The following is a 13,894-nucleotide window of genomic DNA, read 5'->3' as shown; positions in this document are numbered from 1 at the left end:
GCTCACGGTGAAAACTCAACGAGGTGCACACTCGTGCTTTGTGCACGCTTCCATACATGCACACACAGGTGCACACACATGTAAAAAGCACTTTAATCAACAAGTTTCTTAGGAAGGGGACGTTAACCTGGGTTGCCTGACCTCTGATGGGCCCTGTGAGGCGACCTTTGGCTGCATGGGGTAAGGACAACCCTGGCCAGCGTGGCTGGTGCCTGCAGGTGTGCTGAGGGGGCCCTCACCCTGTGAGGCCCAGCCGCAGTGGGAGAAAGACAGGCCACCAGAGAACAGAGTCCCCGTGGAGGAAGAACCAGAAACGCCTGAGGCCGGCTGACACAGCCACCAGGCGAGCCAGAGGGGCCTGGGAAGCCCTGTACCAGCAGGCCTGCCCTCCCCGCACTCCCACAGGCCCTGGAAGACCGCACGTCCATCATTTCACTCACAGGGCAGAGGGGTGGGGAGAGAGGGAGAGTGGGGTGACCTGTGTCTACGCCCCATTCCCAGGACAGCACCCCACAGCTCAGTGCAAACTGGATCAAACTAAACAGCCTGGCTGTGACACCAAGCAGCTTTCTCAAAACTAAAGGGGGCGCAAACACTGCGGCGTGTCCAAGGCACCTCCAGGGTCAGAGCAGACAGACGGAGGGGAAAGGGCCACAAGGGGTGAGGCCCACAAACGCCCCGGGGCTGCCACCCAGAACAGAAGCCACGCTCACAGAGGTGAACATACTTTATTGCCCTTCCTCACACATCTACATCAGCTGCTGTGCACGGCCTGGGACCAGCCTGACGTCACAAGCCCGCAGGGCAACCACGCGGGCTAAGTATCTGCAACTTCCCTTTCTTCCTGAAAATTAAGAGAACTGAGACTAATTTAAGAAGCTTCATTCATAGTCCTCACTTGCTGGTTTCAGAAGGCCTGGAACGCAGCTGTGAGAAGTGTCCTTTTGGCAAGGAGCTCATCCTCCCTGGCCAAAGGGACTGTCTGCTACGGAAACCCCCTCACCGTTCAGTTAATCAGCACTCATTTACTCCACACTGGAGAATCTTCAATTAGCCACAAGCATGGCGCTGTGCTTTCCTGAATACGAGATTTGCACATTTAAGAAATTTCCCTTCTGAACACTGAGCACTCTGAAGCAAGCCAAGCTAAGACTGCAGAAGGATCTGTCTACCCGATTCTCCCCAAGAAAGCTGCCTTGACTGAAATCTTCAGGTCACACAGGCAAACTCCAGCAGCCACTGGGTGCACGCTTTGCTCCTTCCTCCGCATGGAAGGAAGGGAAGCCCAGTGGAGGGCGAAACGTCTCACATCCTCTACCCCTGACCCCAAGTATGTCGCACGCTCCCTCTTCAGGCAGAAAATAACTATCAACCTAAGCACAAAAATAAATTGCTATCATAGTCCAAGCTGGACAGGAAAGCAGGCCACCAGCTCCACCTGGTGGACGAGGCTGAGGCCACGGCACTGAGCAGCATCACTTTCGGGTGAGTTCCAGCACCTTCTTCACCATGGCCCCAATCCCATCGTGGATGTGATGGAGCGCGGTCTCGCACATGAAGGCTGGGGTCGTGACCACCTTGTTTTTCTGGTCGACGTGAGCTTCGTGCACAGAAGTTACGGAAAAACGTCACCCAGCAAGGACGAGAGAGAACCTTAGGCATAAAGCATCCACCCTGGCCGCTGCTGCCAGGCCGCCCTCAGGGGCGCATGCCACGCTCCTCCTCAACATATGTGAAACGTGGGGAACCCTCCTGGAGCAACCTCTGCCGACAGGGCCCCGCCTTCCGCACTGTCTGCACTACTTAACCGAAGAACGTGGAACGAGTTCCCGATCAGCGTGTTCTCAAAAGGAAAAACGCTCGCAATCTCAGCAACGAGAGCACTGGCTTCATAACACGCTTTACACCATCAGGCCACACGAGACCAACACAGACCTGGGACCCCACGACAGCCGTGAAGGCGGCAGCAGCACCTCCATTTTTCAGATCAAGAAACTGAGACACTGTCGAGTGCCCGCTCCCACCATAGAGGAGCCACAGAGGCCAACTCAACCTGGGATCCATGCTCCACACAATGCACGGCCTGACCCCTACCCTGCCTCCACCCTAACCAACATGTGTGTCCTTGGACCTATGCCAAAGGCCCCAGGGCCAACCCCATGCCAACCAACCGCCAGGTCTGCTAGCCACTCTGCTCTGAAGGGAGGTGGAAAATTGACACCTGAAACCACCTGCAAATAGAGACACTCCGAAGAGAGAAAGCCACCTTTGACACAGACACAACCTCCAAGACAGGCACCCAAAGCTGTCTCGGGCACCTTCGAGGACACAGCTGTTCTGTTCCTGACTTGGGCCCACGTGCAGATTCTCTGGGTCCAGATGTAGACCCAGGACACAGTCAGCCTGTGGCCTGAGGTTCTGCACGCCTGCAGAGCTCTGCCAGCAGCTCCCTTCCGCATCCTCAGTCCATCATCTCAGCATGCAGAGGACTCACTCGCAGGAGGAACAGGGGCAATGAGGCTGTCTGGGATTGACACCCATCCCCTCTGCCCGGGAAGCTTCCACCAAAATAAGAATAAAGCCGGGAAGCGCCCCCACCCACATCCCTTCCCCTAGCCTCCACCCTGCCTTGGGCCCTCGCTCTCTCCCTCCAAGAGCAGGCAGCTCCCCGGCCCTCCAGCCTCTATCTCCTTGCCCCACCAGGGAGCCGGGCTGAGCCGAGGGCAGCATGTGCCCACTGGACGGGCCCGGAAACATGGCCACAGCACAGGCAGAGACCTCTCAGCGCTGGGCACCAGGCCCCAGCAGGCCGGTGCCCCAGCAGGGCAGTGACTGGTTGAAGAGGCTGCTGCCCAAGACAGCCCCAAAGGACCAGAGGAGGGGGACCCAGCACCACGCACTGTCCCCCACCGCCAGAAAGGATATGGTCACTCCCTTCACGCAGTGCTTGGCGCCCAGGGCTTTGATGGCCTCCGCGGTGCCGGCGTATGGCCACTTGCCGCCTTCCTCCTGCTCATGGCCCACGGTGACCTCAACGCCGCGGAGCACTCTGGCTGCAAGGACAGGAGCAATGCAGCACAAGCTGAAAGGTGAAGGACAAGGTCAGCTCAGGACCGTGCGTGTGGATGCCAGGCCGGGGGGTGCTACGAGGCAGCCTAAAGAACCTAAGTAACCTTGAAAACAAGCACCAACGCCAGCAGTCGTGGGGGTGGAGGGCACCGCAGCAGAGCCACTGCCAGCTCTGAGAGGTGAGCCTGCCCCCTGGACCCATGGCGGCTCTGACCGATGGAGCGTGGGAGAGCCACATCGTGACTTGGTCCTCAGCTTGCTCCCCGACGTCTGGAGCCTCCGGGCACCAGCTGCCAGACAAGGACAAGCCACCGGATGTGGTGTGTGGGGATGCAGAGGTCGACTCGCAGAGGAGGCAGCAGATGGTGGCAGCTGTCTTAGGCCTGAGTTTTGGGGGTGGCTTCTCACACGGCAACAAATAACCACAGCTGTACTGACTGGCTGTAACCAGACCCCCTCCTCCAAAGGGGACACAAGGAGCCAGGGGACACAGTTCAACCAGCAGCCTCGGCTGACCTGTCGGTGCAGAGGTAGGTGGATGCCTGGCCCCGAGGGAGCTGAGGACCCTCTCAGCAGAGCACCAACCCTACTACACACCCACGAGCAGCCTGTGCCAGCAGCACCTGAGCTTCACGGTCACTCTTGGGTGCACACACCAGGCCATCACAGTGCCTGCCCTCGGGGCTCCCAAGAGGTTCTGCTCTTCACCAGGAGGCGCTCCCACCCAATGGTGCCTGAGCCCGTTGCTTCAGTCGACACTGAGGCGTCCAGGCGCCGGGTGCTGCAGAATGCCCGGCGTGAGAACATGTGTCAACTGCCACAGCAGCTCCAGGCCAGGCGACCCATCGTGTGGCTCCATCAAGGACTGCCCTCTCCTCACCTGGGCTCCACGCACCCCAGCCCCCTCCCTTTCATAACCCTCTTCTCCCTGTCTTTAACAGCACCTATAGGCTTCCCCCACTATCCCAGAGTCCATTTCATGCCACTTTACTTTGACAAAAGCCCCACATCAGTGCCCGCTGCGGCCAAATGAAAGAAATCCAAAGAAGGTTTTCACACTTTTATGAAAAAAGGTGAAAAGCGAAGACGGCAGTCAGCCTTTGTTTTGCACTGGGCCGGTAGGGAGGCTGAGCAGTCAGCACACGCAGTATTTCACGCCCTGCCCAGGAGCCACAGCAGACGGGAGCCGAGATGCTTGCCACAGCGGCAGGTGCAGAAGGGGTGGTGGTTACTGACCTGCCTGCCCTGACGGACGGCTGATGATGAGATGTTAAGAGGTGACCCTCTTATTTCTCCTCCACCGCAGTCTCCTGTACCTCCCACCACCCCACCTCCCAGGACTCAGCCTGCCACCCACCATCACCCCAGACTGCTCAGCCTTCCAGGGCGCTCGCTGCCTCCTGGGTTCTCGTATGTGAAACTGCACCATTCACACGTAACTTCTACTTCCTATGAGCTGTATGCTTAGCACTTCATTCCCACTTTCACTGCCTGTTACTGGTATTCTAGGTTTTGTGTATTATTTGCATGATTCAGATTATTTTTTGGGTCTAGGAACAGTCAAAAACTTTTCCCACGTAAATTAGTGGGAATTGCTTCTTCGCTTTACACTGTTTTGGCTTCTGAAAGGTTTTGCAGGAATGGTCTATTTTGGACAGCGAGGACCACTCCTACTTGTGCTGACATGCAAGGCCCCATCTTGAGGCTGGTGTAACAAAATATCGTTAAAAACGTATTTACAAACTTGTTTAAATGTCACGACAATCGAAACAACTTTTGATTAGAAACCCAGGAGACACAATTTCCCTTAGCCACTGATAGGTAAGCAGCCACCTGAACCGATGTTGGGAGTGTCCCGCGTCAGTAGACTCAGAGGCACTGGAAGCCCAGTGCAGGATGCCCAGAAACAAACGCTGCGGCCATGAGCCCTCGAGTCAGGCTGTTCGTGCTGTGGACGCTGGCTGTGGTCTCAAGCTGCGGACGGTGACGCTGGCCGACAGCGCACTCCTGACAGAGCCCTGGCCTGCAGCACTCCTGTGCTGAAGTCAGGGGACACACGAGCAAGGCAGCAAAGCTGGCGGAACCCCCATCGCCCATCTGTGCTTCTGACGAGAAGGCTGAGAAGTCACGGGACTGCTGGGAAGGGGGACGCGAGGCGCACTGCCTGAAAAGGGCATTTCATCCGTGGCCAGGACAACACTAAAGAAACTGCTGTGGGAGGGACTGAAGTGAGCCTCCAGCAATGACAAGGCGACTGATAAGAGTAGTCGCCATCCCCGCCCAGCCTCCACGCCCCACGGTTAGCAGGGGACAACACTGGCCTTGCTTCCTCTCGAGTGCACTCAGCTGAGACGTCTGTTTATACAAATAGGCAGAACGCCCGCAGGAAAGTGGCCAGTCTGCTCAGCTTCTGTCCTATGTATTGTACTTCTGAGTTGGTCACAAAGAAAGGGCGCCAGGCTCCTCCCTGGGCGCTCGCCCACGTAAACAGGTGCTGCTCCAATGACAGTGTCCTGGGAGGAAAGCGGCCACGCAGTATCGGCATCGCCCACTCTCCATGCTTCCTCTCTTCTGAGGAAGGTACCGTCTCTTCCGAGCAGGTCCAACTCTGGGAGGATGGAGGGAGATGCTGTGCATGCAGACGTGCGCCCGGGCTATGGACCCAAGGCTGGCGCCGCTCATGATCTGGGGCTCCCTGGGTGATGACTGGGCAGAGCCTCAGGCAAGTGACCACAGGGTCTGGGAAGGACGCTGGCCTTCAGTGGGGACTGCCCTTTTGAGCCTCTGTAGCTCAGAGGGTTCTAACAGAATATTGTTCTCTTTCGGTTTGCCAACAATATGGTAGCAAGCATATCTGATGGAGATTGGAAGTGGCCTCGAGATTGTGTATTGGTGAATTTAGTTTTTAGTTTTTAGTTGTCTGTGCACTGCTGTGCTCCTGAGAGGCCTTCTCCAACCAGCAACAGACTCCAAAGCCACGTGGTCCACGCGCTGCGGTGTGGAGTACATGTGGACAAACAGCACACTGCACTGGAGCAGGACGGAGGAGCGACTGCCGGGGTATTTGTGGAAACACAAGTCCGACGAGATCAGGCCTGATGAGGGGGTCTCCACCCCACATCTCTGAGAGCCTCTCCTGGCTGCAGGTGACGGCTGGCCTCGCCCACCTGCCAGGACCGAGGACTGCAGGCTGTGGCGTGAGCAAAGGCTGTGCCACGGTGTGAGTTTGGTCGTGCAGAGGAGGACAAGGACGCTCGTGTGTGGCTGGCCTCAGGACCCAGTCCTTGGGCCATGACCTGCGATCAGTGTGTACCTCCAGAAGGGCAGCCAAGTGACAAGGCGTCAGGAAGGGTGCTCACGACAGTGACGGAGAATAGAAATCTGAGTGGTAACTACGGGGCTGCTCTGAGCAGGCATGGGAAGGCAAGGCCAGGCGAGGGGAAGAGGCGCCAGTAAAGGCTGGGGGTCAGGGAAGCACAGACTAGGGAACCTTCCAGAAGCTGAAAGAATCATCCCCTCTCCTTCCTGCTAAGTCGTCAGAAGAAATAAAAGTGACCAGAGAACTTTCAGAGCTGGAAGGCACCTGTGAGATCACATGAAACCCCCTTGGCGAAAGCGACGAAAGTGACGAAAGGGCTGAGAGTTCCCAAGCCCACACGGCTCAACGGGAGCTCCTGGCTGTGAGCCCCGGGCCGCAGGCTCCAGCCGCCGCCCTCCCTCCACAGCCCAGTCTCAGACCCAGGCCAGCCGTCACCGGGCCCCAAGTGGAGGCCCCACGTCCTGCCAGGCCCGCTTTGGCGGTACGTACCCGATGGGCTTCCCGGCCTCGTGGAACTCCTTCAGGACACGCTCGACGTCTTTGTTGACCTTGCAGTCCTTCCCGTCTATGGCGAACGTGCTCCTACCAGAGAGAGGAGGCATCCTCAGATCTTGCGGCTGGGTGGCCCCCGGCCTGGGGAGCCTCCAACCCCACCCGAGGCTTACACGTGGGTCCGTTAACTCCACAGTCCCTGAAATCAGTCACTAATGTGTGTGCACATGGCTTTTCACATAATTGTATATACGTACACATACACTTTTTTTCTGCTTTTTAAAACAGAAAGAAGCACGGGAACCAGCAGGAGGGAGGACAACAGAGGCACAGTGGAGCACAGACACCAGAGCAAAGCCAAGCCAGGCCCCCAGGGCGCTCGGAAGTCCGCTTGGTAAACGAGAAACAGCCGACATCCGACTGGCCTAAAACCAGCAACAGATGCTGCACTTCACTAACAAGGAAAAGAAAGGCGAAGCACATCGGACAGCTGCTTCTTCACCAGACAAGGGCAGCTGAGGAGTCTCTACGGCCCCTCCCACCACTGGCGGGCACGCGCCCGTACATCGCTCTGGAAGGCAATGTGGTGAGACCCATCAAACTTCAAAAGACACCCCCCCTTTCCCGAGAGCCTCACTTCCGGGCTTTCTTCTATTCTGTTTATGTGTTCGACTCCTCAATCCTAGGACGTCTGCAGTATCACACACAAAGGACTAGAAAACTCTTGGGGGAGACGGATGTTTGCTATCCTAACGTGGTGACGGTTTCTTGGGGTGCACGCACACATCAAAACTTATTGAATTTTACATTTTAAAGGTGTGTATGTCAATTACACCTCCAAAAAGCTATTAAGACAAAAAAGAGGACTGGCAATCACGCACGTCCAGCAGGCTTGGGTTGTCTACCCAATGGGATCTGTGGGGCAGCTGTCGGACAATTAACGGACCAGCACCAAGCCACGCTGCTGAGCGGAAATATAGACTGCACAACAGTGAGCTGAGAGGCTGCTCACTGGTGAGATCTTAACCAGATATACAGATCTCTCGGGAAATACGTGCAGAAGCTGGTAACAGTGCCTGAGAGGAGCCAGAGCCCCAAGCAGGAAGAAGTGAACTCGCCTGCTCCCTGAACAACCAAAGCAGCCACCACACAGACCGCTGACGTGGGAGCTGGCCTTCCTTCTGGAAAGGTGAGAAAGAATGGGGCCAGTGACCAGAAGCCCAGCTTTCCCCAGGGAGCACGAGCTCACACGTGCACTGAGCCAAGGCCCACCGCTTCCTCGAACACCAAGCCAAACAACCAATAACCCTGCACAGCCCACGTCTGCGCTTCTGAGTCAACCAAGGGCGGGCGGTCAGCCTTGCCGGGACACGACCCCAACAAATCTCAAACTGCCCTCGAGTACCAAGCATCAGAGGTAAGGGGCAATGGCTTCTGAACCTGGCTCGTCCTTCTGAGAAAGCATGCCTGGTCCTGTTGGAAGTCACAGAACAGCCAACACAGACCGCTCTCTGCATCGCCTGTCTGGAGACTTGTGAAGATGGTGAGGTGGGGAAATCACTTGACAGGCTGGTTTTCGGGAGGAGTGGACGTGAGGCAGGGACAGTGCTTCCAGCAAGAGAAAGGAGCATGGGCACCATTTCAAGGGGCTGGGAAACCGGGTGGGAATCTGGCAAAAGGAGGTGTTCTGACATCCGCAGGTGGAGAGAGCCTCGAGGTGTCAGAACACGCGAGGCCTGTGAGTAGAGTCAGACTTCAGGGAATGCAACAGCCTCTGCCCCTTACTTTGGGGGCAGGGCGCCCACACAGCCAGCCAGGAGGTTGCCGGGCTGCTGCAGGTGGAAGGCCGATGATCAGCCGGCCAGCTGACTGAGCCAGGTGGAGCACAGGAACTGAGGACGGTGAGCACAGGATCCCAGGCATCTGGCCTGAACCCCACCCACCGCCTCCCCTGAACACGAGGGGTCCAGAGAACAAGAGCCTGACGGAAGCTGAGCACAGGTTGGGGGATGCAGCTTTAAACAGCAACAAGTGGGTCCAACCACTCAGGCAGGCAGCTGGAAATGCGGGTCAGAAAGGTGGAGATCCACGGTGCGGACGTGGGGACAGCTGAGCCACGTGCAGATGAAACTCCTGGGGACGGGGTGCAGGAGGGAGGCAGCTCCGGGAAGGAGCAGCTGGGAAGAACGAGCCCAGCGGGCAGTTCCCAGGGCATGAAGACAGCACTCAGGGAACTCAGAGCTGGGGGGAGAACGGGACCCATCGGGGTTAGGAAGCAGTGGATACTGGAAACCTCAGAAAAGAGACACGGACAGCTCAGCGAGGAGGGAAACGGGATGGTGTGAGACTGGAGAACCAGGCGGGAGGAAAGCAGGCGGGCACCAGCACCCACTCAGAGTCTGAGAGTGAACAGGGGCGCAGGGGGGAAACGAAGGAAGAGCAGGGATTCTCGGAGTGATGCCCTGAGGAGGCGGTGGGCACAGCAGAGGGTGGGCAGAAGGCGAGAAGATCCGAGGTATTGGCCTTGAACCCCGGCCCACCCCCTTCTGACCAGAGTTTCCAGCAGAGGAGCGAGCAGGCAGACTACTGGGGCCCGGTCAGCTGAGGCTGCAGAACCCCAGAATGGCCCAGGCAGCGGGAAGGCAAGCCCCAGGGGCTGGCTGCCTGTCGGCACAGCCAGACACCTTTCCCCAGAGGCCCCTGGACCTGGGACAGAGAAATGTTCTTATCCTTGACACAGGAAAATGCTTGGTTTAGGGCCTGATTTGCTGATCTATTGTGTTTCCACCAAAACACATGTAGTCCCGGCTGTTACGCACAGTACATCGCCTGTTTAACGCCCCCAAACTACTGGCGCAGCCACCTCCCATCTTCCCGCACCTGATGGCTGTGCGGGGACCCTCCATCACTGGAGCAGCAGCCCCAGGCCCACCTTGAGGGATGTGCCGGGACAGGCAGGCATTCCGTGAAACCAGAGACAGAAGAAAGAAGGGAACAGAAAGAGAACCTGAAACCCAAACAACGTCACAGCTATACCATGACGGTCTTGCAAACTTGTGGTCCAGTTACCGTGGCAACAACCCAGAGGGCAAAGCGAGAAAGGGCTCCCTTCCTCCACCCAGGACCGTCGCCCAAAGGGCCTGAGCGGGAAAGCAGGTTTCCGTGCTGCGAGGCCCACAGGAGAGCTGGTGTCTGAGGACCACCAACAGGGAGACGAGTTCTGAGTGACGAGACCTGTGAGCACCCTTGTCAGATGGGAGGGAGCCCAAGCCCTCAAAGGTGGCCAGGTCCCTGAGGGCTCAGAAAGGAGCAGGGAGAGGAAAACCCACAGCTTGCTCAAACACTACCCAGCCTCACCCTACAGCAGTCCCCATCACAGAGCAGCTCTGTGCATTGCCTGGACCCTAAGGCCCCCAAGAGCCGTTCACATCACCACCTCATCCCCATCGACCGCTCCAGGTGAAAAGCAGAAGACCCCAGAGCTCAAACACGTACAGGTTTTTGGCGGCTCCAAAGCCTCCGGGGAAGATGGCGGCGTCGTGGTTGGCCACGCTGAGTCTAGCCAGGTCAGTGATCTTGCCGCGGGCGATCCTTGCCGACTCAGTCAGAACATTCCTGGCAAAGAACACAGAGGCCGGAAAAGAGGTTCAGTGTGCAACCAGGAAAAGGGGGCAGGCTGGAGTCTATCACAAGACAAGCAGACATGTTCCCTCGGCCTCGGGGACATGCGCTCACACGTGCATTAAGGCCGATACCTAGAAAATGTGACACAGTTACAGTAATGCCAAATTATCTGGCACTTTCTGTGTGAGCCTGGGGCCACCAGGAAGATGGAAGCCCCTCCGAGCGTCTGAAGCAGACAGCATTTAGTGCGGGGAGTTGATGGATGATGGGACAGTAAGAAACTACTGCTCGGGGAGAGCGAAGCAGCCCCAGGATGAGCCACAGCAGAAGTTGCTACCACCCTCGGCTGTGGGGCTCAGGGCCAAGGCCCAGGCAGAAAAAGAAACCACGGGGCTCCTGAGTGGGGAACCGCAGGCCCCACCTCTCTCTGTCTAAACCTAGCTGGAAGGTGCTGGAACCACAGCCTCCAAGGGCCACAGGCCGGGCAGGGCCAGGACAGCACATGCCTCCAGAACAGAAATGTGCCCGGGAGCTGGCTCAGAGATGTGGGGCCGCAAGAGGGGAACGAGGTGGGCGACCCAAGCCCATGAGACGCACTCCTTTAGTTAGAAGGAAGGTATGAGGTCCTTGCTGGGTGGGAATTTTCCTTCAACGTTTTGGCAGGCATCTAGAGTTAACAACATCCTAGGCTCGCAGCATTTACAGAACGGCCTGAGGACGACTGCTCTGGAGGAAGATGGTTCATTTAGACACAGATCCAGCTCCCACCCAGGGTGAAGAACCTACGCATGCAGGTTCTCCAGGACTGTCAACTTGCCCCTTGTCCACGCTCAAGGACCAGAGGGGTGGACCCACACCTGGTTTCACTCTCAGCAGGCTGCCCCTTGGTGTGGTCAATCACGTGCATCTGAGGGACGTCAGGAGCAAAGATCTGGACCTCAGCACCGCCACGGCTCAGGTGAACCAGTATCCTGCACGGGAGGACAACAGCATTTTAGCTGAGAGCCAGGTACAAACCCCTACGTTCATCTACTTGCTTTACAGAAAGTTACAGTTCACTTGCTAACAACTCAAACGCCCACAATTCAAAGTCACTGTCACTGAACTAGCCTGTGGAGACCAGCTAGTCTCCAAGCTCCCTTCACAAGATGGTGTCCGGAGCAGGGTGGCCCGGCTGGTATCACAGCCGGGTTATCAGGATTCCCAGGCTGCTCTGGATGCTCTTCCTCCCACAGGCCAACTGACGGGCCTTGAGGTTTGAGGGGGCTTTCGGTCAGGATAGTAAGTTCATTCCTGGTCTCCGCCAGCTTTCCCACCACGGGGGTGGGAGAGAGACAGGGAGATGTGCAGGGCTCCCTGAGGGCTGCTCCGTCACCACCCCGTCCCAGGTGCAGGGCCCTCGTGGCTCCCTGCAGGAGGCGGAGGCGGCACGGGGTTCATGAGCTGGTAGAGCCAGGACTACCCTGGTGCTGGGGCTCTGCTCCCAGTAACCTCCCTGCCCGGGCCTGAGAGGTTTTCAAGCTGTTCACCGGCTCCCTGTTGCTGCCTCAGCTCTCTCGTTCCTCAGCCCCCACCAGGACACTCTCCTGGTCACCCCCCCAGCGCCGCGGGCTCCAAAGTTCACTCCACATCCGGCGCCAACACCAGGACACGGGGGCAGGCAACCCCAACGGGGCGGGCTCGGCGGCCACGCACAGCCACCAGCCTCAGGCGCCTGTGGGTACCCGGGAGGCTTGAGGGTGGGAGGGGTGCCTCACTGTCCCCCAACTTATCCCAAACCTGACAGCCCAGAATGGTCCTGCTCACAGGAACCTTTCTCCAAAAAATAAAAAAAACAGGATACAAACTACTCAGCACCAGCTGCCGGGTCACATCAATGACGCTCTGTCCTCAGACAGCCAAGGGCGCTGCGCTGCCCTGAGATCAGCTGGAGGGCCAAGCAAAACCAGCACCCATTTCCGTGAGCCCATTGTTAACACGGGGTGTGAGAAACACCAGAAGGCAGAGGGCACGTGGTCATCCCTGGGGGACACCGCCACAGGACATGTTTACAAAGCTCGTTTTATGCGTTCCTCTATTTTACACACCTGATCTATAAAACTTTTCCTTTGTGTCCCGAGGCCTGACCAGTCATTTTTGCCTGTCTAAGGGGAAGTTTCTTCAAAGGGCTCAGGAAGAGGCGCCCCCCGCCCCAGGACTGTCCCGAGGGGCTTACGCTGAGGCCTCGTGGAGCTCCGTGCCGTCGTAGACTCCGCATCCCGACAGCACCTGCGGAGGGGCGGACGGTCACTGGGGGTGCGCACAGGGGGCCCCGAGACGGGGAGGAGAAGTCCGACCTGGGGCGGGGGCAGATGAGGACCCGACCTCGGGCGGAGGGCGCCGACCTGGGGCGGGGACCGGACCTCGGAGGCGGGGAGGGGGCCAACCTCGGGCGGGGAGAGGAGGGGGTCTCCGACGTCGGACGGTGGGGGTGAAAGGACCGGACCTCGGGCCGGGGGAGGGGGAGGGAGAGGGCCGGACCTCGGGCGGCGGCCCCGCCCCCACGCCCCGCCCGCCGGCGTCCACTCACCAGCGCGACCTTGGGCCCGGGGCGCGGCGCGGAGCCGTGCAGGGCTGCGCGCGGGGAGGGCGTCCGAGTGTTGGCGGGCAGCGGCCGCAGGCCGGGGAGCGGCGCGAGCGCGGAGGCCGCCGCCAGCCTGGGTGCCATCAGGGCCCAGACGGCCGCCATGGGTGCGCGGGACGGCGGGGGTCGGAGGGTCACGTGACCACGGAGCCACGCACGGAACCCAGCCGGCCGCCCCTGCGCAGTCGCCTCGTCCCGTTCCACTCCCGCGAGTGCGCCGGGGGCGGGGCCGCGCCTGCGCAGTCGTCCCGGGGAGCTTTGGCTCTGTCCTCGCGGAAGAGGGTGATCGCGACCCCGGGCGGAGGGGTTCGCCCGCCCCGCCGCCTCCCTCCCGCTCCTTGTGTCCGGCTCTCGGCTGCCCTGCCCGGGCCCGGTGTCCCGTGTCTCCGGGCCGGGCGCGGGGCAGCAGCGGCTGAGCATCGCTGCTCTAAAATAGACTAAGAATCAACTTCAGCGTCATCGTCATCCCTAAAAGTGGTTCCTCCGTGTCGAATGACCAGCGTTCAAATGTCGAATTCTCATAAATGTCCTTTTTTTCTTAGTGTTTGAATCGGGATCCAAATGAGGTCTTCACACTGCAGGGCCCCACCTCCTGTTCTTTGTTTCCCTTGATGTTACCCCTTCTCCAGAGTGTCCCTCTTGGTTTGCGGGCTGCACCGCGAGGTAAACTGCCTGTCCTCCAATTTCCTTCCGGAGGCTCCTCCAGGGTCAGTGTGGGGCAGGAACAGCCGTAGTGCTGTCTGCTCTCTCCTTGTGACCTGTACCGA

The 13,894-nt window shown here is 58.7% G+C and overlaps 1 protein-coding gene across 4 annotated transcripts; it reads right to left on the bottom strand.

The window, feature by feature from the left end:
* Window positions 1–709: 709 nt before the first annotated feature.
* On the bottom strand, window positions 710–13,837 carry GATD3 (glutamine amidotransferase class 1 domain containing 3). 4 transcript variants are annotated; one of them, XM_023630266.2, is made up of 7 exons: window positions 13,074–13,837; window positions 12,720–12,772; window positions 11,362–11,475; window positions 10,376–10,495; window positions 6,878–6,970; window positions 2,926–3,082; window positions 710–1,604 (listed from the first exon to the last, which is right to left on the bottom strand). In XM_023630266.2, exons 1-7 carry the CDS (start codon window positions 13,545–13,547, stop codon window positions 1,476–1,478), a joined length of 1,140 nt encoding a protein of 379 aa, XP_023486034.2. In that variant the 5' UTR covers window positions 13,548–13,837; the 3' UTR covers window positions 710–1,475. The 4 variants fall into 4 exon arrangements, with proteins under 4 accessions (XP_023486034.2, XP_070108333.1, XP_070108332.1 ...); XM_070252232.1 differs by having other exon boundaries at window positions 12,592–12,772; window positions 13,074–13,324; XM_070252231.1 differs by having other exon boundaries at window positions 12,931–13,322.
* Window positions 13,838–13,894: the final 57 nt, after the last annotated feature.

This window comes from Equus caballus, chromosome 26, assembly GCF_041296265.1.
Source record: "Equus caballus isolate H_3958 breed thoroughbred chromosome 26, TB-T2T, whole genome shotgun sequence".
NCBI lineage: Eukaryota > Metazoa > Chordata > Mammalia > Perissodactyla > Equidae > Equus > Equus caballus.
Note: the sequence above shows the minus strand (reverse complement) of the source record. Positions and strands in the feature narration are given on the sequence as shown.